This window comes from Corvus kubaryi, unplaced genomic scaffold (genome assembly GCF_017639235.1).
Source record: "Corvus kubaryi isolate FWS band 111438036 unplaced genomic scaffold, C.kubaryi_AGA036_p1.0 37357, whole genome shotgun sequence".
Taxonomy (NCBI): domain Eukaryota; kingdom Metazoa; phylum Chordata; class Aves; order Passeriformes; family Corvidae; genus Corvus; species Corvus kubaryi.
The window spans coordinates 9,369,563-9,392,127 of record NW_024581117.1 but is presented as its reverse complement, the minus strand read 5'-3'; the positions used below and the strand labels follow the sequence as shown (position 1 = coordinate 9,392,127).

At 40.0% G+C, this 22,565-nt stretch overlaps 1 protein-coding gene across 1 annotated transcript in view; it reads right to left on the bottom strand.

The window, feature by feature from the left end:
• The window catches only part of SH2D4B (SH2 domain containing 4B), a 72,654-nt gene extending 50,291 nt beyond the window's left edge, over positions 1-22,363 (bottom strand). Inside the window, exon 1 of the mRNA XM_042033671.1 lies at positions 8,154-22,363. Within this exon, the coding sequence (XP_041889605.1) occupies positions 8,154-8,337 (184 nt within the window). The 5' untranslated portion in view covers positions 8,338-22,363. The remainder of the gene's footprint in view (positions 1-8,153) is intronic.
• Positions 22,364-22,565: the final 202 nt, after the last annotated feature.

Sequence of the window (22,565 nt, the reverse complement as noted above, 5' to 3'; positions counted from 1 at the left end):
GAACTACTCCAAGGGGCACTAGAAGCCCGATTTGGTGTCAGGATTCCCAGCTGTGCCATCAGCCAGCCACAGTCTGCCTGCTTAGTCCAGCAAAATGACAGAGAGCACCAAGCACCCCTACTGCCTTACTGTGGTAAGGGATACCACAGGCTGTAAATTCAGAAAATGATGGGATCACTGGTTTATAATCTCAGAAACAGGGGACAGCATTCAAAGTCTGCTGAAAGTTTTACTAAAGAATCTGCTATTTCCACGAACAGCCTTGTTTCTCTGAGGTTGGGCTTCCCACCATAATTCTTCTGCTTGGAAGCTACAGATCTCTGCAGTAGCAATTGAGCATCCTTCCTCACCCACTGAAAAGCTTTGTAGTCATACAAGGATCTTTTGACTCTCTATAGAAAACATGTCTATTCTTCTCTGTCTGGGCTAGAAAAAAACTCCTGAAATTTATTATGCATCTGAAATAGGCTGCATGTGCATTAAAAGCTGATCAGTCTGATTTACCATGGAGAGCTAAACCATTGCTTGTTGAGTTTGCTGTGTTTGTAGGGTTGTGGGTTTTTTTTTCTTCTGCAATTCAGATATCTGGTATACTCTGGTCTAAGAACAATGTCCTTTACTTGAGATTTCTTGGCTTTCCAAGCAAATTATTTTTACAGCTTCTTTAAAGTAGAGGCTTGAATTTTGTTAGTCTGCAGGGTAGATGAGGTTCCATTCAGAGTTTCATTAGCTAGAGGACATGTGTTGGAAGCACATTGATTAGGATGAAAATGAGGATGTGAGCTTTAGGCTGTTCTCAATTCCTTGAGCTTAGCCAATATAAGTATTGAATTATCCTTTTTTTATACAAACACACAAATAGGCACACATAATTTCACTTCTTTCTAAGGAGAAAACCTAGGAAATTACCATGAATGTTTTTGAGAGACTATTCAAAGGACAGAATGCACTTCTCAAAACATTAACTGCTGTAAATCCATTAAAATACACACAGAATAACTAGATGGTAATGAGGAAAGTAATGAAAATAACATCATCCCACAATAAACTGAAGACCTACAATTAATTTGTGCTCTACCCCCACTAATAGTCATGGGAGCATAGAATCCCTCTCTCCCCAAAATACATTCAAAAAACCCCTTCATTTCAATTCTTAAGAAGAATGGGGGAAAATTCTGCCCCTAATATTTCAATTTACACACCTTTGAATTTCAACACTGTGTTATGTGCCTTTTTATTTAGGGGAGGATTTGCAAAGGGAGAAAGAAATTCAGCTGATTACATTAATATATCAATAAGGGTTGCAGGATTTCAGCTTTGCTGAAAAATCAGCCCTTTATGGCTCTCCAGCTGCTTCCTGATCATATAACAAACTCAATCTTCTGTTTATGGAATTACAGCCTGTTACCATGGAAATAATTATGCTGCAATAAACCCCTGCAGGATCAAATAAAGGAAGAGTGACTGAAGAGAGCAAATATTAAGGGAGGAAACGGTTACTCAAATAAGACCCTGGTAATTAACAAATGTAGCAGGGATAACAGTACACAACACTCAGAGGTAAGTGGGTTCGTGGCAGGACATGGTAAGTAAATATGCAATGTACACATATAGGTTTGCATATTGTAAACCAAAAAGAAGAAGGAAAAAGGAACACAGAAATAAAATATCATTTATGTGGTGTCTATCCCGTCTGTTCAAAATAATTTTGTGGCTCCCTGGCCAAGGCAGAATGTTACATGGAACAATTTTGTAATTGGCCCAATTTCAACCAGGAGATAACATTGAAAACTCTTTCTTAAAGACACAGTTCTAATGCCTTGTACAATCTAGAATCAGCCTCTTGTCTGTCCATTTTAATGGCTGACTCTTTCCCTGTAAACAGCATAAAAATATAGGTAAACATCAGAGGAAAACTGAAGGTCTTAAAATCATTCCCATCAGTATCACTCATTTGAGATTCTTTTTCTTCATTAAAAAAACTTAAGAACATAGCACCATATTTTCTGATTCTTCATCCAAACTGAGTCTTGCAAAGTGTAAAAGCTATATACGGGGCTTGGTTTCTCACACAGACCTATCACAAAGCTTCCAGGTTTTCCCTCCGAGAATAAAATAAAACCAAGTCCTCATGGCTGCTTCAGGGTCTGCTGGAAAGTCAGAGCAGGAGGACAAGTGTTCTGTGTCACAGAATGAACAGAGAACGATGGGTCATTTTCTGCAACAGGCTCTCCTACTTAATGCAGTGTGGCAGGTTTGCACTGGCTCCTTTTGTCAGGCACACAGGACCACAGAAGCAGGAAGAACTATACCCTACAGTGAGGTTTTTTAGCACCACAGCAAACAAGTGGACTCAAGGGTTATTGAACTGACATCAGTGTCTGGCTAAACCCACTGCTGACTTGAACACATTGAGTTTTCCTGTACCTTCCAAATCCTGCTCTCAAAACCTGGTTCCTTTGCCCTTGAATGTTTTAGTTATTTATGTTAAAAAATGGCAAAATCAGCAAGAAAATATTGAATTAGCTTGGGCAAGTCCCATTCTCCCCTTGGCTGCAGTTCTGCCCTCTTTCCACATCAAGTATTCATGAGTGTGCAGGCAGTCACAACCTCGTATCATTACCGAGGAACAGGGGCGGGGGGGAAGTCTGAGCCTCCGTGTCCAGGCTGGCAGAGGAGCACAACGCTGCAGAGAAACGCAGGAATGCCCTCCATGCCAGGGGCTCCACTAACACAGCCTCTCTCAGAGATGTCCCAGGCAACAGCAGCACTGAGGGCTGCACGTGTGCAAGAGAAGGCCCCAGGTAGGGAGCAATATTCTGCTGTCACTTTTCTGCAAAACACAGAAATCAGCTGCAGGCCAAGATATGAATCCAAAAAGCACAGACTTATGGCTGCTCGTAGGAAGGGAGAGAAGTCCTTCTGGATTTGTTCCATCTCGTACATATCTAGGTCATACAGCAATTGGAGGTCTCTTGTTAGCACTGGGTTCAGAGAATAGAGTTTAGAAGCTGCTGTCTAACCCTACCTCAGCACTCAGCCACACCAGGCACGGGCCCTGAGCAGCTCAGCTCTGGCCCAAGGTACACAGTACTAACAAAGCTGCAGAATATCTCAAGCTGAGTGTTACATTAAAAGTTATCCAATGACTTCAAATTAAGTGGCTCAGTCCCCTAAAAAAAATTGTTTTAATGTTCTTGCTCATGTTCTCTTGTTACTTTTCCGTCCATATCTGAATTGAAAACAAAGGACAGGACTCTACAGAATTCAAGACCACATAAGGCCAGAAATTTCAGAAATACTGAAGTCTGATGTCTCTGGTTAGACCCATATCCAGTGATACAGGGAAAGAGACACTGAACACTGACAGGAGCTCGTCTCCATAGGAGATAAAATCTTAGCTAAGCATTACCAGGGTCTGTAGAGGTCTGAGCATAAATGAGGAATACATTTCCAAGTTCAAAGTCAGAAAAAAATGTCACTGCATGCACACCCGCTGAAACACATGCCCACTCACTGGCCTTCCTCTGACACTGACGTATTCTCCAACCATCCACTTGGGATACTTGAAATACTTGCTTTCAAATAGCATCATCTGTTCTCTAATGATTTTCTAACACAAATATCATTTAGAAAAATAAATTATTTTCTAGCCATGCTGTGATAAGACAACCCTATTTTCTCCCAGCTACTCTTGTTAAGGACAGGTAAATAAGAGCATTTACAAATAGCTCCCATCTGAGCACCATGAGCTGCAGTTCACAATGAATAAATGTCAGAATTAACAGCAGGAGACCAGCATTGTCTCCCCTCCCACATGACTGTCCTTCAGCTCAATAGTTTTTGAGATCTCATTTTGGGAATGCTGACAGTTCTGGATGCTGCATCAGTGTCAAAATCCAAATTGGCAGGGTCCTTTGCTTACCCCTAGCTCAGCTATAGTGGCTAAAGAGCTCCTGCTTAATCACACAAATACGTTCCTTTGCAAATTGCAAAGCTCTCTGTCAGTCAACTCTCAGAAAATCCCAAAGGGATCTTGAAATTTTGAGGAGACTTCTCTCAGTGATTTCAGCACAGTAGGAACAAGCGAACTGTTCTATTACAATGAAGATATGTTCCTGAAAGATCTGCCCAGGAGCAATTTGTAAGTGAAGATGGACCTCCAAGAATTCAACACACCTGTGATGCTATTCCAGCACCAGCCAGCAGTCATTATTTAATTAAAATTACAAAAGATTTCTTTACCTTGAATAAGCTCACTAAATGCTGTCATTTTGGGAGGACCCATATGATGCCCAAATTCTACTAATAATTTTAGGCAAGGGGAAAATAGCAAAAAAAATGGGAACAATTTATTCAATGTCTTCTAAAGGAAATATTTCATTATGAAGTGATGTTTATACATTGCTTCCCTTTAGACATCAATCTGTGTTTTTTAAATGGCAAAGAAATTAAAACTGTCGAATAATCTGAACACATTTCATTCACCCCCAAAGTGAAATAATTCCTTCAACATTGACTCATTCTGATACTAATTTCAATTTTAACCTTTTCTCAAGACACATGGAACCAAACAATCCAAATACAGAAGCAGGCACAATTTAGCACTAACTGCAGGTGATTGATATTATTTTCTTTAGAAATTAAGAATAAAACTACACAGATGGGTACAGTATTTGGCTTGCTAAACAGTCTCAACAACTGACATCTTATTTGATAGTTTGGACTTGTTTGTTTTCTAACCAGCAAAATTTATAGTACTGAATAGAACAACTGCACTCAGTGGCACTGCTGTAAAAATCAATGCAGATTTGGGGCCTTTGGTAGTTAATTTCCAAACAATTAAAAAATGATGATGTTAATGAGCATTCCCTGAGCCTGTTGGTGATTTTAACTCTAGCACAAGGCCTTTCTGATCTTCATATGTCAATCTTTTTGCCCCCAACTCTGCACTTGTGGTTTCCATAGGACAATGCACTTAAAACACAAGAACACTTCATCCTCAAGTCACCGTAGGAAATCAAAATTGAACTCACAGTCACTGCTTTGTTCTGAAAAATCCGAGCCTTTTTCTGTGCTGCTGGGTGCACACATCACACTGTGGCTAAGCTCTTGAATCGATGGAGAATTGTAGCAGCTGGGGTATAGAACTCCAGATCAAGCAGAAGGCACCTTTCAGAGCACTTTTATTTAGAGAAGTGTCCCTTGTCGCTAACTGCTTTTGCTCAATCTCACCATATCCCATCCCAAAGAGGTGGGGAGAAAAGTTTTCATATGTGGCTATTCAAACTTTGAGGAAAACAAAAGGATTTGAAAGTCAGTGCTATAAAGATAATTCCAGTTAAATTAGTATAAAATTATTTCATACAAATGCTATGGTGCATTCACAAACAACATCCACGTTTTCCTGTCAACTATAAGTGTTCAGAAACTCAGCACAACATTAGAGATACTGAAGTCTCACATCTATTCTACTCTGTCAGGCTACAAAGATATCTATAAAGCCAGAGTAACTCTCAGCCTTAAAAAAATAGCACGAACATAAAACATGTGTCATGCAGTAGAGTCAAAAACAAAACCCATAGATGAAAGAGCTCAAACCCCTCAGTTTCAAGGCAATAAAGAACATGTAATTGTGGTACCTCTGCATTTCTTGGTAGCCACTAATTTAAAACAGGAATAAAACCACTCTTAAGTTCTACACTGTGTAGCAGGGGAAGAATGTTTGGAAATTCACTTACACATCAAGGGCAACTGAAAATTAAGCAGCTTCAAGATCCAAAAAATGATTATGTCAATTGTCTTCTAGGAAAAAAATATTTTAAGATAAGAAAATATTATTGGTATCTACTCTGACCCCTGGAGTCATATAGGCAAGACTATTCCACAGTAATCACTATTTTATATCCATAATTTGTTGTTGGCTTTTTTCATCTTTCCTGTTTTAAACAAGGAACCATCTTCACTGAGAGACCATTTAACATCACATTGTGGAACAGAATGTGCAGTAGAAATCAGTTGCAAGTGTCTGTACAGTTAATGAATAGCACACCTGAAAGAAGTTCTATTTTCTAATTCTGGTGCACATCAGTTCATGAAAGTAAAAAAGTATTTCCAGTAGAAGCAGATGCCTGACTTGCAAATCTGATTCCAATAGTTCTTCAGTACTGTTCTGAAGAAAGTAGAAATTTCCTAACAGTGGGCGAAAGTTAAACGTAGGCAATACCTCTAATTGGCAATTTAAGAAGGTAACATGGAAATGGGCTATTGTGAAATTTAACTCAGTATGTATGTGTGACTACCTTTGTCAGAGGAAATATAATCTATAGGTTACTCTGCTGTTCTCTTCTCCTATTCCTTATAAATCAGAAAATTAATTACCCAGAAAATGGTCTCCAGTAGTAGGAAGCCAAACAGGTTTAATGTATAATTTATATATGGAAATGTAGGTGTCAACACTGTGACAGTTCATCAAATAAATATTTTTGCAGTTAGATTTTTTCTGTATCTGTCTCCCTCAAAGAATGAGCATGTTACAGATTATCTCAATGATATGATGATGTTTTGGTATGTGGAGCTGAACTGCATTTTTAATTTTTTCTCAGCTACAAATCAATCAAAATGAACAAGGCTTTTGTGCTGTATGAGAGAAGCTGTTCTGATGCCATCCCTCTCAGAGGGCCACTCACAGTGAGAGCACTAACATGAAGAAAATAGAAATTAAACAGAATGAGGTTTGCCAACATCCACCTTGCCATCTGTGAGGAGACATTTTAAACTCCTGTTATGGCTGACTCGGGTGTTCTGAACATTCCCCCCTCATCTTAAGGCTACCACTGTAACTTAGTCCAGTCATTTCATGCAGGTCTGTGCTTCAAGCGAGTCTTGGAAAACAGTTTTGCTTTGAAGCACATTTCTAAAAATAGTCTTTGAATTGATGACTATCTAAGGGACACTTTGTAAGGTTCAGAAGCTCTAGATATTTCAAGTCTGACAATTGAGTCCAACAATGTCTCTGTGTTGGGGTGTTTTCTACCGTGGGTGCATTCAAGTAAGCAACAGTTGAAATGCTGATTGCAGTCCCATAACCATTAAAGAGCTTTCTCAAAATAAGCTACCAAAACTTATTAGAAATGTTGAATATTCAAGCTTTAATAGATTTAAAAATAGGATAAGATCTTTGGCAGGGAAATGAGTGTTTGATGTATCTCTGTGACATTTCCCAGTGGAGTGAGGAATCACTGTAGTTACATTTCCAAGATGAAAATGTTTTCTATCTTACACCAGCCTAACAGCTTCATCCTATGAATGGGGAAAGAGCTGAAAAGCCACTTACCCAGAGAAAAGAGCAAGTAATTAAGTATTTCTGTATCTTTGAAACCACTTGGACCCAAGACCAGTCAGTTGGAAAAGATATTTGAAGTTCTTTTTGGATATTTCTTCCATCAGTCTCCTATTTGCTTTTTAAGTCAACACACACATTCAGCATTCATAGCAGCCTCTGGAAGGAGCTCCATGTTTTAACTACATATTGCATGCAAACACATTCCTGATTTCTCATTTTTGGTTTTGGTTGTTGGCTTACCACACTATTATCCTATTCCCTAGACACAATCTCTTGGAGACTATTTACTTATATAGCTGGAAATTTAGTCTCCTATGGTATGGCAGTTTTGATACTACTTCTTATTCACATAGACCCCTTCACAACAAGCTCAAATTCATAAAATTATCTCCTACTCCAGCCAGCTGGAAATATTTAATGCCAAGTCAAGGAACTACAACAGCACAGGCTTTTGCATGACCTAGAGTGAGGGGTGAGGATGGCAGGTGAAAAAAAAAGCCTTAGGAGTAGAGGGGAAACTCAGTCATGGTGCATCAGTTATCACTGACAGAACAGCAGCAGTGACTCCTGACAGGCACTTCAAAACAACTCCCCTCACTCCATCACTAAGATGCTCCCAAAAGAAAGGACCTGCCTGGAGATACAAGGAGCAAGGACATGGTGCTTTTACTGTCCCAGACTGTCATTTTTGACATGGGGACAGCTGGCACTCATCCTTGCAATCTCTTCTAGATGCCTGCTGCACCACAGCCAGTTGCAAGCCCACCATCCCCAGCTCTGAAGTACAGAAGGAGATCACAAATCTTACTTTGGTTGCGCCTCGCTGTCTTTCTCAGCACCGCTTCCTCCATTCGGGCTTTTTCTTCCCTTTCCCTCCAGCGCCTCAGCTGCTCTTCTCTCATCTTGTAGAACAAGATCTGCTTTTGCTCTTCGTTCAGCTCTGCCAGGAGCTCAGGGTCAATATACATATCACGCAAAATTTGCTGCAGCATGGTGACTCCAAAAAAAAAAAAAATTTGTAAAAAGACAAGGAAAACAAGAGAGAGAGAGAAACCTCCTTCCAGTTATGCTCACTACAGTGACAAAACCCCACTGATGGCACTCCAGAAAGCAAACTGCAGCAAAGGAGCTCTCCCACACCTGCCTGCCCAGGAGAGGTTTGATTCTTGCTCTGGCCCTTTATGTGCAGGCATATTCTGCTCCTTGTCATTACAGGGACAGAGCTCTTTGTTTATCTCATCCTCTGAAGGTTGGGACAAGTGTCAAGTGAATGTAAGAAAAAGGAACAGAAAAACATAGGGAAAAAACATAAAATGAAAAGGCTGGGAGGAAAAAGAAAAAGTCACTTCAGTGCTCCTGACTGCAAGCCAGTAAAAATAAGGGATTCTTGATTGAACCCAGCAGCTTTGCTCTCTTGAGCAGAAGGAAATTCAACATAGAGAGTCTCAGACTTTCAGGTCAAGCAGTTCCCTTCAGCAGCAATACACTCCCAAGGGTGTGAGTGTTGCCCAGGGGTTTAAAGTGATGTCATGGTTAAAGGTATCACCTACACCAACAATATCTATGTCACTTTGGGAACTGATCTCCCCTGATAAGAGAGGAGTATGCATATTTTTTTCTCAGTCTAGCCTGTTAACCAGTCTCAACAGAGTAAGGCATGTTAGAGGTCATAGTTACCTGGTGTTGACAAATACTGTCACGCAGCAAATTGACTAAAATGCTCTAGAATTAAAAGCAGCTGTAACAGAAGCCACAAGAATCTTGTTATCACTTTATAAATAAATTAATATCAATTAAACAAGACTAAGTTCTCAGCAATTCACACAGATTATGCAAGTCCCGATGTTAATTCATTTTCCACTTGGTGACTGGAGAAAGTTACAATGCTGCTCTTCCAGGAGATCATGGCTTTTTACTATGCAACAGTCTTATAAAAATCGGTAAAAATAACATTTCACCACCAGGGCCAACAGCCACTTAATTATGTAAAAAAAACCAAACCAAACCAAAGCCCAACACACTAAAAAGAAAACCCTGTGGATGTGGGAGCCTGTTTTCACAGGGCAGTGGCTCAGCTCCTCTGGGGAGGATGGCACTCTGTGGGAAGGGGGCCACTTTGTGAGACAAACCAAAGTGTGGTCACTCAGGGGCATAACAGAACACAGATCACATTTGCAGGCTAAGCCACATCCCAGTGCTTGATTTTTATACAAGGAAGAGAAAGAGCAGGACTGTATTTCCTCACGAGAAACCTGCTTTATAGATAAGGATCTGTCAAAGACATATCTGACTTCCATGACCTCATATTCAAAACCATCCTGCTAATGCATCTATTCATATGCCCTTCTTTTGAGGTATGTAAAATACTATTGTCCTAATTTAGGTAGAAAATAAAACTGATATAAACCAAAATTCCAGGAAAGACACTCTATCACCTGGAAGCACAAAGCCAAAGATGCTTCAATGATGCCTTCAGCTGAAACAGGATTTCAGAACCCATCATGTATGGGCTGTAATGAGTGTAGTCCACATGCTACTCTGCAATTCAGGATCTATCTTATGTACAGATTTTGTCTCCTAAAACAAATGCCTTTATTATTTACTATTATTTTTAAGAAATACAGCTTGGCAAGAAAAAAACCTAGAGTAAGAAAGATTTTGTTATGCTTCTTTATTTTACTTAGGTACAGAAAGGGGAGACCCTGAGGGGGTTGGCTTTCGTTTCTCTGCTTCTATTCAATTATATTAGAGCTGTGCCTCCACATTTTGGCACTAATTGAAAAAGACTCGCCTTTGCAAAGGCTTCGGGGTAAGCAGTTTCACTGTTTTACTCATCTGTCATCATTCTTATTTTATTTTGCTTGACTTCACAGACCAGAAATTAAATCCTGATCAGAAGCTATCACAGTGCAAAGAACAAACTCTTCATCATGGACTATGTGCATTTAAGCATGATAAGTAGCACCATTTCTGAACAGCATTCAGCTGCAGAAGTAGCTCAGGATGGAGATACAAGACAGAGTACAAACAAATATTCGGGCAACTATTTGTAATGTACAATGGGCAATCACACAAGAAAAACAGCAAGAGCAAAGAGATGAAATGACACTTCATGAACAACCCATTGCCTGAAGATTATTCACCAAAAATATTTGAGGATGGTAACCAAATGATCAAGTGGAATTAATCTGTGTGGGAATTTTTTTTTTTTTTTTTTTTAAATAAAAAGTCACATTTGGAAGTGTTATCATCTAATCAGAGCAGCAAATCTGATCAACTGTCTTGTGGTAGATTTTCTTTGGGTAGCATCAATCCCAAAATAAAAAACTGGAAATACAAAGGAGAAGTAAGGAACATAAAGAAACATCCCATCTGACGTAAGCCAATATCCAACAGAAGTAGAAACAAACATCATAAATTTTGCCATTAATTTCTTGTCCAAGGTAAAAAGACTCTGCCTCATAACTCTTGGTCATCAAACTCTCACATGGGTGGTAGTTTTTCATCATGTCTCTCTCTTTGCTTTCACTGCTAGCCAGGTTTGTTTTAAGAGTTACATTCTTTTATGGGATGGAAAGCCCAGGGGATCAGTGAAAAGAATCAAGTTTTTCCACCAGTCCCTTCTTTTCCCCTTCCAGTTAATATTTGATTTGATAACAATCTGGAAATGGAGAGAATGGGAGGAGATAGCTGGTTACCCACCTGCAGATCCCAAAGGCAGAGAGAACCTCAGTCATGCGGGTAAATACTAGGCATGCTTGAAAATCTGATGATCCACTGATCAGAAAAGACTGATGGTGGATTGTATCCCCAGAAATACATGGTGTGGATATTTTGGGTCAGTGAGGTATTTGGCCCAAACTAGGCCGAGCCTATTGTCTTCATCAGGAGCTGAAGCTCTGTCACTAAGAGCTGACAACACCCAACCCATCCATGCTGAGCACCTTGCAGGGCATGAGAGAATTTGACAGCAGGTCCACCTTCCATATACCCTCACCAGAGCAGAAGCACTAAGAAGCAATAAATAACTCAGACAATTAAGTGTCGTCGCTAAGCACTACTCCAGTACCTCAAATTTCTTCTGCATCTGACACAAATCCTTTCAGAGTCACATTTCTCCTCTCTGAAGGAATACTCTTGAAGAACTATTAAAAAAATCATTATTGGGCCCCTTTAATACAGTCAGAATGACCCCAAACATGCACTGCAAGGAATAAAAGAAACCTGACTGTACAAAAGGTACTCATCTACCCCCTTGTAATAACCATCATGGAGTAGATAGACTATGGAATAATTTCCCCCCTCATTCTTTTTCCAGTCCAGATTATTTTCAAGCCTCTCCACTTGCTCTCCTGCCCACTGTGACAAAACTTCTTAAGGAGCCAGTTTCCTCACTAGCAGTTCAAATGTAAGAACCTTCCTGACTAGCTGTGATCTTTTATCTGGAATGAAATAATACTTGTGTATAAACATTCTATTTCTACACTGCTTGTGTTCCTTCCTGTGGAGGCATCTGTTTAGGTGTTACTTCACACCCTTCCTTTAGTGTTTTTAACAGAAAATTATTTTCAAGCCCACTCCTGTAACACACAGGGGTGCCACAGGCATCAGCACAGCTTTGCTTCCTGCTCACCCTCTTCACTAAGAGCAAGCCAGACACTCAATTCCTCTGTGGAGAACCATCTCTAGAATGATGTCAGGTAAAAATTAACAGATTTTTATATGAGATGTCTACCAATCAAAAATTCAAAGAAAACAACATACTTAAAGTCAAAAAGTGAGAGGTCACAGATTTCCTTGCATAACTAAGAACACATCATCTAACTCTGAACCTCTCCTATCAGAGGGAAAGGAAGAAAACGATTATTCTCTTCTTTGAAGACGTAGTCCTATTCAAGAGATAAAAGAGCTGCTTCTCTCTTTGTTATCCCAGTGAACCTGTTGTCTTGTATATGAAATATTCCCAGCACTATCCTATGCCAATTCAAAACTCTATTTTTAACCTAGTAGACACTGATTCTCATTGCAGTTCATGTTTCCACGAATATTCCAAATACATAGATGGAATTTTCACAAAGAAATTGTCGTGATCTCTCCTGATTGTGCCGAAAATTAACCTAATCTAGGAGGTCCAAAACAACCTTGAAGAAACACCAAACCTACCATAACAACTCTTGCTATTGCTAGGATTAGCTCATATTTTGTAAGGGATGAGGTTTGCAACTCCAACCAACACAGAGCCAGAAAGCTGAGGGATAGGAAATAACTCAGGCAAAACACAAAATAAAACTTTTATTGCAAAATAATTATTATCTCTCTTCCCTTCCTTTCCCAAACCTGATTAATACATGGACGAATTAATGACTCAGAAAAGCAGGGAAATTTGAAGTAAGGATGCCTGCTTCCTGATTGTGGCCATCCATCATCTTTCCAGCTTTCCTGGGAAGCATTTTTAATAGTTTAGAAGGACAATGAGCTCTCCATTTCTTTTCCACCTCAGTTACCACCCCTAGTTCAACAGCTAAGCTAAAATCATTACAGAAACATTACAAGTCAACAACCTATACACAAAATAAAAGTGACTATTAATGGAGTTCTTTGTTGGCAGTCATTACCTTACAATAATTGCCACACAACTTGATGCTCTAATTAGTAGCAGTGTCTGCAAGGAACCCAGAGCTGTTTAAAATTTAAGTTTGGAGTTTCCTTTGATCTTAAATGGCACCTTCTGGGATTAGACACACTCTGTCCCACCTCTGGTGTAGCATCTTTCTGGCTAAGCACTCCTCAGCACTGCCACTAGAATCCATCTGCTGGGGAAGGGGAGGGAGGGAGAGGAAAAGGCGCAGAAAAACATTTTCATTTCATTTTTTAAGAAAGGGGGAAATCCTTAATTGGCTAAGGCCTGCAAGTCTCTTCATCCATTTCCCTCTGAGCATGTGCATCTTCCATTCCCTGAACTGAACAGCTCACTGGCAATGCTGATTATTGCTGAGCCAGCAGAACAGCATTTGCACTTGGATTTTATGACACAACCATATAATCTATTTTAGCCATGTCATTTACATAAAAATATTGTGCTATAACCTACACGTTACAGGGGAAGAAAGGGCTGTAATGCAGCTCTCTCCTTAAAGAAAGGGATAGGATTAAGAAAAGAAAGAGAAACAGAAAATGCAGCGATCATGTTTGCCAGACTGTGAACTACATGGTCTTAATCAATTTTTTGTGGCTTGTGTCTTTATATTTTTCTTTTTTTAAGAGGAAGCAGCATGCAGTATTTTAATTTTTCAATTCCTGCTGTGTTAGAATCAAAAGGAGAACAGTAGAACCTGGAACTGAATGTTGCCAGAGGGAGCTGACCATGTAGAAGGGGAAAGGTAAAATTAACATTTGGTTGAGATCTCCTAAACCCTACAAATCTGTCACTACAAAAGCAAATATGCTTTGGCACTCCCCATGAACTAGCCTTGTGTCTGATTTGCAAGTTGCTGTTAATTAAAAGCTAGAAAAAACCAAAACCAATTGATAACCATGCCTTCCCCACCTCGTCTGTCAGAGATGGGTGTAATAAAACCAGCCTGGTTTTACTGCATTTCCATAGTCAAGTCTGTGGCTCCCTCTAAGGGCTGAAATGAGTTTCTCAGCAGCACAATCCGCCGGTGGATCAGAATGATTGTTTCCCTGAAAGCTATTCCATTACAAAGCACCACATAAAGCAAGAATGAGGGCATGTTTTTTCAGACCTTCCTTTTCCACAGAGAGCTAGCATCAGTAAATCAGACTACAGCCTGTTTTGCAACATGGGCAGGCTTTGCATGCTCATCATCTTCTCTGTACTAGTTCAAGATTGCTATTTCTACCAGGCAGTTTGTTAATTAAAAAAGAGAATAAAAAAATTGAGATATGTATAGCAAAACAAAAATTAAATAAATAGATTAAAACCTCATCTTAATGAGATGAAATGCAGGAAGAGAGCTACAAACCAATCCATGAGTAAAGATGTCTTATACTGTCAGTCTTACAGCTGCAAGTGAAACGATGCTAACTGGGGATTTTAATGGTGCAATGAAGATTTACAGTGGCAGGAGTCTCATCAGGTGGATGGGTTTTGTTTGGTTTTATTTTAATTCAAATCTGTTATTCCTCAGTCCCACACAGAAATTAGACAACCACAGGTACAGAGAGCACTGGCAGTAGGGAAAGCAAAGGGATGAGAACTAACCCAGTAGTATTTGAAGTCCAGGGCTGCAGACAGCAGAGCCATCTGTCATTACTCCAGTCTCCCAAGGTTAATTCTGTACTCTGCAACATGACTTGCCCTTCAGAAGAAGCCCCATCAGTGATTATTTTTGCCTGGCACTGTGGCAATCCTACCCAGCAAGATTACTTTAGGCCTAACCCTTTGTGTTTCCTGCCACAGCTGTCATACACACAATTACACTGGAGCCTGTGATGCCTTCAAGGTTCAGCACAATTTATTAGAGATTTGGGAAGTGGAGTGGAAAGGGCAGCCCTCCAATTTTTCTTCAAGTTGATAATAGATATTTAAAATTCTGACCTGCATTACAAAGGTCTGAGAAGTATGTAGAACAATATATACTTGATGTTTATTGCTATTAATACACTAACAATAGTATGGCAGAACAAAGAGCTGGCAAGTCCCATCATAATTTCTCAAATGGAGAATGAAGCATCCACTACTAAAATAATTCAGAGTGAAAGCTAGTATACCAAACAGAAAAAAAGCCAAGATTCATTGACAGAATTCATCTGAGAAAACATGGTAAAAAGACTTGCAAGCAACAACTGGTGTTCCAAAAGCCAGGCACTGAAGAGACTTTGCAGGGGAGGGGCAGAAGATGATGACAGAACACTCCCATACACTGCAATTAACTAAAACAGAGTTCTTGGTACTTCACCAACCTCTCCCTGGGATTGTGCTGTCTAATTCAATTGGCATATGCCTCATTTACAAAGCAGTAATCAAGCTCTTCAGGCTGGACCCTCAGCTACAAACATGGAGTTCTTGGTTGGCGGGCAGCAGGCTCTACTTAGGAAGCGATTCCAGCTCACTGAATGTCTGTAGGGATCTGGCCTTAGCAGATTAAAGGCACACTGGTAACAGCCTCCAAGGACTTTCTTAGTTCAAAAAGACACGCAGAACGCACTGCCTCCTGCTCCCCTATTTACACTTCCTTGCTCACATCAGGTCCTGATGTTATCCTGCACTGTATGAAACACACCTGTGCTTACACCGCACACTGCAGGCCAGCTTTGTGCTGGTTAAGTACAAAATACATCAGCCCATCTGTTTCTCAGCAGAAGTCTCCACAGCCAAAGCAGGCCATCCATGACCCTTCAAAGCAGAACTGGTTGCCTTTGAACTCTGCAGGGATAGGCTTTTCTTAAGGCTCTACACACCTTTTCTTTTTATTGATTTACCTCTATCTGATCTTTATAATGATCTGTTAACCGAGGAGGAAACTCTTAAGTGCAGACAGCTGCCTAAAGAATATTGCTGTGGTCTGCTCTTCTTTCCCTGTCCTTCAGCACACACCTTTCCAGACCCAGCTCTCTGCATAACAACAGGACACTTATCTTCAAGCAAGAATTCTGTATCCTCCTTTATACGAATTATTTCGCTTTGTGTATCGGCAAAGCCCAAAGAGACCCTTGAATTCCATGACCTAATTGCTACATGAAATTATTCCAGCATTTGGTATGTTTTCAGTGAGGTTCACTACAATGAGCTACCCAAGAGATATCGTGCTCTACATTATGTGAGTTTCTTCTCTCAGATACATATTAACTTACGAAAATGCTCAGTAAGTTCACTTTTTTCCATCTCACCATAAGTGCATCAGAAAGTATCATGTGAGAGCTAACTTTCATTAATATACTCCCTGGTACAATTTAGCTGCATTATACATAATGCAGCAGTTGTAGCACATCAACTTCACATCACATCAGACACTGCATTATGGCAGCTGAATTGATTACTTGTGTAATTGAAGGCCACCGATAGGAAAATTTTTAATCATTTAAGTGACTCATCAGCTTTATATACAAAATGTCTTGCTTTAGTGGCACCATGCAAGTGACTTACTTTCAGGGCATAGCACATTTGCCCATTTAAGCCACTTCTTATTCTTGTCATCTTTGCTGGCAATACAATCCTACAGATTTACGAAAAACAGAGCATAATCTGAATGCTGACTATAAAGGATTTCTTTTGCCTATCAGACTCCTGTTTGCAAGACCTGATCAAAATACAGCTAGATAAAAGTAGGGGGTTTTTTTCTGATGGGAGTTTTTGTGGGTTTGTTTTTGTTCTGTTGTTGGGTTTTTTTTTAATTTTAATATTTTGCTCACCATAAGCAGCCAGCCTTTTCTTTGTTCTCAAGGGTCAGATGGGAAAATCCACAAACACTTGTGGTATCATATTGTTGTCTTATTTTTAGCTTCACCTGCTGCCCACCTCCTAAGGCAGCAAAACCTCTGCTGCAAAAAAGTGCCTAACTTCCAGCTGCAGATCACATTTAGCACTTTCCACGTCTGTACACTGAGGTGCTGTTCAAAAGTTTAAAAAGCAGTACCTAAAGGATTTTGAAAATCCTTCCCTTTTACTTGAAGTCTTATTAAGACGTCCACTGCTGTCACATACAGTGGAACAAAGAGCAGCTCAGGACATTCATGAAACAAACTTGATTTTTTTTTTCCCTGCTCTAATCATCTTCACAGTTTCAAACCACAAAACCTTGATTAAGCCCACTGGCTCATTTTCACAATACAAGCCTGCATAGATTTGGCATTCATATCTGTGCTCCATTCACCTGACAGAAAATACCCTCTTCAAAGTTATTTGCAAAATTATGACAGATCCAAGTTTCACAATAGGGATGTGTCCCTATCAATCCCTTACGGCAGACTTATGAAGTAAGACCAGTTCTATTTCATTCTCTCTGCCCTTGTCACATCCTCAGTCATGAGAGTCACCTCATTCTTTTCCAACAGTGCCATGCACTACACTTCTTCAGCTTTTTATTTTCTCCTAAGTCTCTGCATTTTATATTTCTGTTCTGTTGCTGTTGCTTCCTGCACTAAGCCTCTGCCCACTGTCAGCAGCTACTGCCTGAGAAGAATGACCAGGTCAAGCAATTTCATCTCTGCTCCTCTCACTGCAACACAGGACTGCAGCATGTCTGTGGTATCCCACCTTTCCCCTCTCCCAACAGGAAGATGAGCACCTCTACATTCCCCATGACCCAAACATGCAGATGCAATACATTTCATTACATTAAACATATTATACAATATGGCCACAAAATTACTGAAGTACCCAGAGGTGATTGAGGAATTTCTTCCTACAGAAACTCTTGCTTTGGTGTAACTAACACTGTACCATACAAGCTAGTTCATGCACAAAGACACATTACATATGTTAGGCAAATATTCTAGGCACTTCTGAGTAACAATGGATTTAAGCAGGTTATGCTCCAGGTCTTTCTCTCCTTTTAGTAAGTCACCTTAAGCCACCTCCATGCCCACAATTAAAAAAAATAATATTATTTCTAATTGCTAAACAAGATTATTTTCACATGTTCATCTTCAAATTCTTTGAGTACCTCCTTATTTTACCATGGTACAATGAGTGAGCTGCCCAGGGGGTAGGTGATGTACCACTACCAGTGTTTTGTATTTTTCTACTCCCTCACTGCTACCCATATGGATCTGCAGCAGCAAGGATCTCTTCCATTCCCTGCAAAGCATTGGAAGACAGAAACTGCTGTCAAGTGCCCTCAGAAATTTGGAGTAGGGCTCAAATTCAGCCACCAAAGTACGCTCCAGTCATGGGCATAGTTGTGCCTGCAATGGTGAGAGCCTCCAGTTGAAAACCATTCACAGATGGCTGCAGCTGCTGTAGGTCCATTTCCATCCCAGCTGGAATAACCTTTGTTAGCACATGACCAATTCAGGTCCTGTCATATTTTTAGGATTCTGATGTCTCATACTGAGGTTTACTTACCCCACCCCACACCAGCAGCTGCCTTCCTAACACTCCCTCTCTTCTCTTCCACAGAGCGCTTGCCCCGACCGCACAACGGAACAGCTCAGAGCTCTGCTGCGCTCACACCACCACGCACTCCAGCAGCCTTCAGCTAAGTGTTCTGCTCCAAACTACAGAGCAGCGCACTGCTCTTTATCCTCAGCCTTCTTTCAGTCCTCTCCTCACAACTCCAAAGCCCAGCCCAGGCTGGCACACAATCCCATGGCCACTGTCTGTGCAGCCTGTGGCCCAGCTCTCCGTGCTAGTCACAAATCTTCCGTAGAAGCTGGGCTAACGCTGCCCTTTAGTGTGCTGCTACCTCCCTGCTAGACTTGCTAGTTAGAAAAGATCATTTATTCCTCATGAGAGCAAGCAAGAGAGCAGGTCAGCTTCTGAAAGTGAAGGTGAGGCTCGGGGAATTCATCTCACAGTCAAAATAACAGCACTTGTGGCTCCAAGAGTGAACTCTGGAGGAAGACCAGGTCCCTCTGATTTGACTGGTAAAATGTGATTTATTTAGTAGAGGGGGGAGTTTTTTACATTAATACTCTCGAGAGTTTCAACTTACTGATCCAGTAGGTTACATCTTATGGATACAAGCAGATCCTTTGACTAAATTATACTGATAATCATGAGTCCCTCAGTGAGATGAGTCATACACTGACATGAAACAGGTTAATGAGAACTTTTTAATTTTTCACTACTGGCACTACAAAGAGTTCTTTGCAAACTAAATTAACCATCAATTCTGAGCACTAGAGTGCTCCAGTGAACCACATGAAGCCACCTCATTTTCTCCAATGAAATTCAGAAAGGTCATAGATCTCACATTCAGCCTTAAGAACAAATACCACAGGGATAACTGGCTGAAGGTATAAATGGCTTGTGATGATCAGAATGATCCAATAGTCCCTGCTGGCTTATTTACTATGAATCTATAAACTCACCCAAGAGTGAGACAGACTGCTCCTAAGTGGAGCCGTCATCAAGCAGATCAAAGAACTCAGCACTTAAACAGGATAAATGCCAGAAGGCACTGGAACAACGCAGGACTTGTACCAAAAATTTTATTTTTCATCTTTATTCATTTCAATTAGTAGTTCTTATAACCATAATTATTATGGAAAAGAAGAGAGTTTTCTGTCCCTTTCTAAATTTTATTGGAATTGCCTGCAGATTTTTCACCAGCAGAGCCCCTGCTTTGTTGGCCCAGTTGTTAAAGGAAGACAGACTGGAGCAAGCATTTGACTTTATGCTGTATAGTCAGCTTTAGTAAAATCAATGGGATTAGCTAGACTGTGCAATACTATAGAGCTTTGTAGGTCACTGAAGAAATGGGATCAGACATTGCATTTTCCCTGAAAAAGCACAGTAGCTACCAGGGACTATTATGTGATATGTAGGGGAATACAGGCCAAGCTCTTATCCCAGATATAGCCCTTAGGAAGCCACAGAGAAGTTCACAAACCCAAGCAAACATTCAGCTGAAAGGCCAAAAAGCTACAAAGACCCTCTAGAACAGGCAGGTTATTTGGAGAAAAAATGTACACATCCAAGTCCCTTTGGGCCAAGAAAAAGTAGCCAGAGCACTGCAACTACCTTGAGGCTTTTCTAGGCTACACAGGAGTTTGAACTGCCCCAACTCCACTCCAGGCCCTTCCCACAGTCCCCAAGGCTATACAAAGATTTTGGCTCAGCTAAACAGAAAACTGGTCCTGGAGATTGTATCTTACTGCATTTTCTCCCTTTCTATTTAGCCTCTTTTCCTATGATCCTACAGAAATACTCAGAGACCATATTTCTTTAGTTGTTGTTGTTGTTTTTCCATAACAAAAATGCTGCCTTAAAACTTATTTTCTAGAAATAAAATCCACTGTAGAGCAAGATGGGCAGTGTTTGCATTCTTTAGGAGGGATAGTGCAGACATTCAATATGTAAAACAGAGACTAAATGCCTATTTAGAAAAAAGAAAACAAGCTGCAAGAGGATGCAGATGGTTGATACAGGAAGTCAGTTTAAGGTCACAGCTGAATTTAAGGTCACAGCTGAATTTAAAAAAAGAAGGAGAAAGGAAAACTGTTACAAACTAAAAATAAAATAAATAGACTACACTGTTTCAATAAAGCAAGGGCCCATATTTTAACCACTAATATTTCATTGTAATCTAGATCTCCAAACAGAAGCTATTCTGGACAGGTGGAAATTGTGAAATTGCAACCGAGATCCAGATTTCTGTGATGTTTACCTTCCAGAAATTCATTACCTTCCAGACTGACTATGGTCTATTTTTCATTATGAGCAAATTCCCTTTTTTTTAAATTCAGCAGTAGGTTGAATACAAATGGGGTTCTCTGCTGCTGGTATATCATTGTATCTTGAAGCTCTTATATTTCAACAAACCAGCTTGTACCATTAATGATGTCTGAACTCGTAGTATGTAAAGATATTTTATAATTTTTTTTCTAAATGTTCAATAAACAAAATCATTTATAAGGCTATGTTTCTGTATTTACACATCTTCACACAAAGACGTGTGATATCATATATGCGCCTCCACTCAAAAGAAAAACCCTAATTTCATAACTTTTTATGTCTAATGATATATTGTCATCACCAAAGTGGAATGAGGTGAAGAAAATCCACAACAATCTCAGGACACACTCAGTTCTGAGCATCATATATACTTGCACATATCCTTCCCTTGCCATTTTTCTTTTTAAGTTCATGTGTATCAGCAACAGATCTTTTTTGTGGATTTACAAGGCATTTTACAGGCTCTTCTATGCCCTACAAAGTCAGAAGCTCAGGTAGTTTCAATCATTTCTGGTTTTCTTTAAAGAAAAAAAAAAAAGCAATTTCTTTACCTTCCAAGCAACTTTATAATACTATAAGCAAAATGCACAAGCCCTTTTCTCTGAACAAAGAAGGTGCTGGATTGCTTTGCTGCTCTTCCAATACCCAAGAATAGGCCATTCTCCACTCAAATGATGGAGAAGTATTTCATTTCAGGAATCTGTCACAAGGAACAAGCATGGCTGGGTTCTCTGTATCTTCCAGAGTCCCTGCCAAGGTCAGCTGGACTGATCTTCCAATATCCCTAAGCGAGGACTCAGGTCATTTTTTATACAGCTGAGCTGTAGGACCTCTCTGCTTCCTTCTCTTGACATTACAGTTTCCACTGCCTCAGGAGACAGAGAGCTGGAAATAGAGAACCTCAGAATTTGTTCAGTGGGTTTTGAATCTCTCTTGAGCCTCAGCATGTGCAACTAAAGGAGAATCAGCCTAAAAAAACCTCTACCTATTAATGAAAACTATTGGAAGCAAACCCTCAAATACTCAGAGGGCCTAAGAAAGAATTGACACCAAAAATTAATCTCAGCAGTGAAGAAGTTGCTCTGATCTCCATTATAAACTGAAAAAGAACAGCAGGATTTATATAACAATAGGTAATTAAAAAGTGGCATAGAAGATACTGAATATTTCACTAATGTTAGTTCTTACAGTGTTGTTTGAATTCTGCAGTCAAATACATGAGTTCTCTGAGCCTGACAGAGATAAAGCACAAATAACTGAATCTAATGCCTGCTTCTAAGCCTTTCCCCTGAGCAATAAATGTACTAATTGCAGAAAGCAGGATCCAGCTTTCCTTTTGTGCTCCACATGTTGTCACACATGGATGGAAATAATTAGCATTTATCAGAAAGGTTTTGGCTCAAAAAAGTTCAGTGAAAGCCTAAGTATTTTGGAGACTTATCAATACACATTTCATAAAGAAAGGCTGGTTGGGGCTAGGTCTATCTATGAAAGTGAGACATTCTCATTGCTCTGGCCCTAATACTAAAATCTTGGATGTACCTGAACGAATTCCCATCTAAACCTGCTCTCAGCAGACAGTAGGCAGAACAGAGGAGTGTGCATTGCAGCCCGTTCCCAAATCAGCTTTATGAGCATAGCTGGGTATCTCTGCAGCCTTCTAATTGAAATACCAAGGCTTCAATTCCAGAGATGACACCTCAGTACAGCTCTGGCTGTGGAAGCGTAAAAATGAACCTGAAGTCTTCCCAATGTAGAAGAAAATGAAATGTCAAAACCTCAAAAAACTTTCCTGAAACCAAGCTTCTGTTGTGTAGCCAGCATTTATTGTGACACATGTTATGAAGCAAATTATCT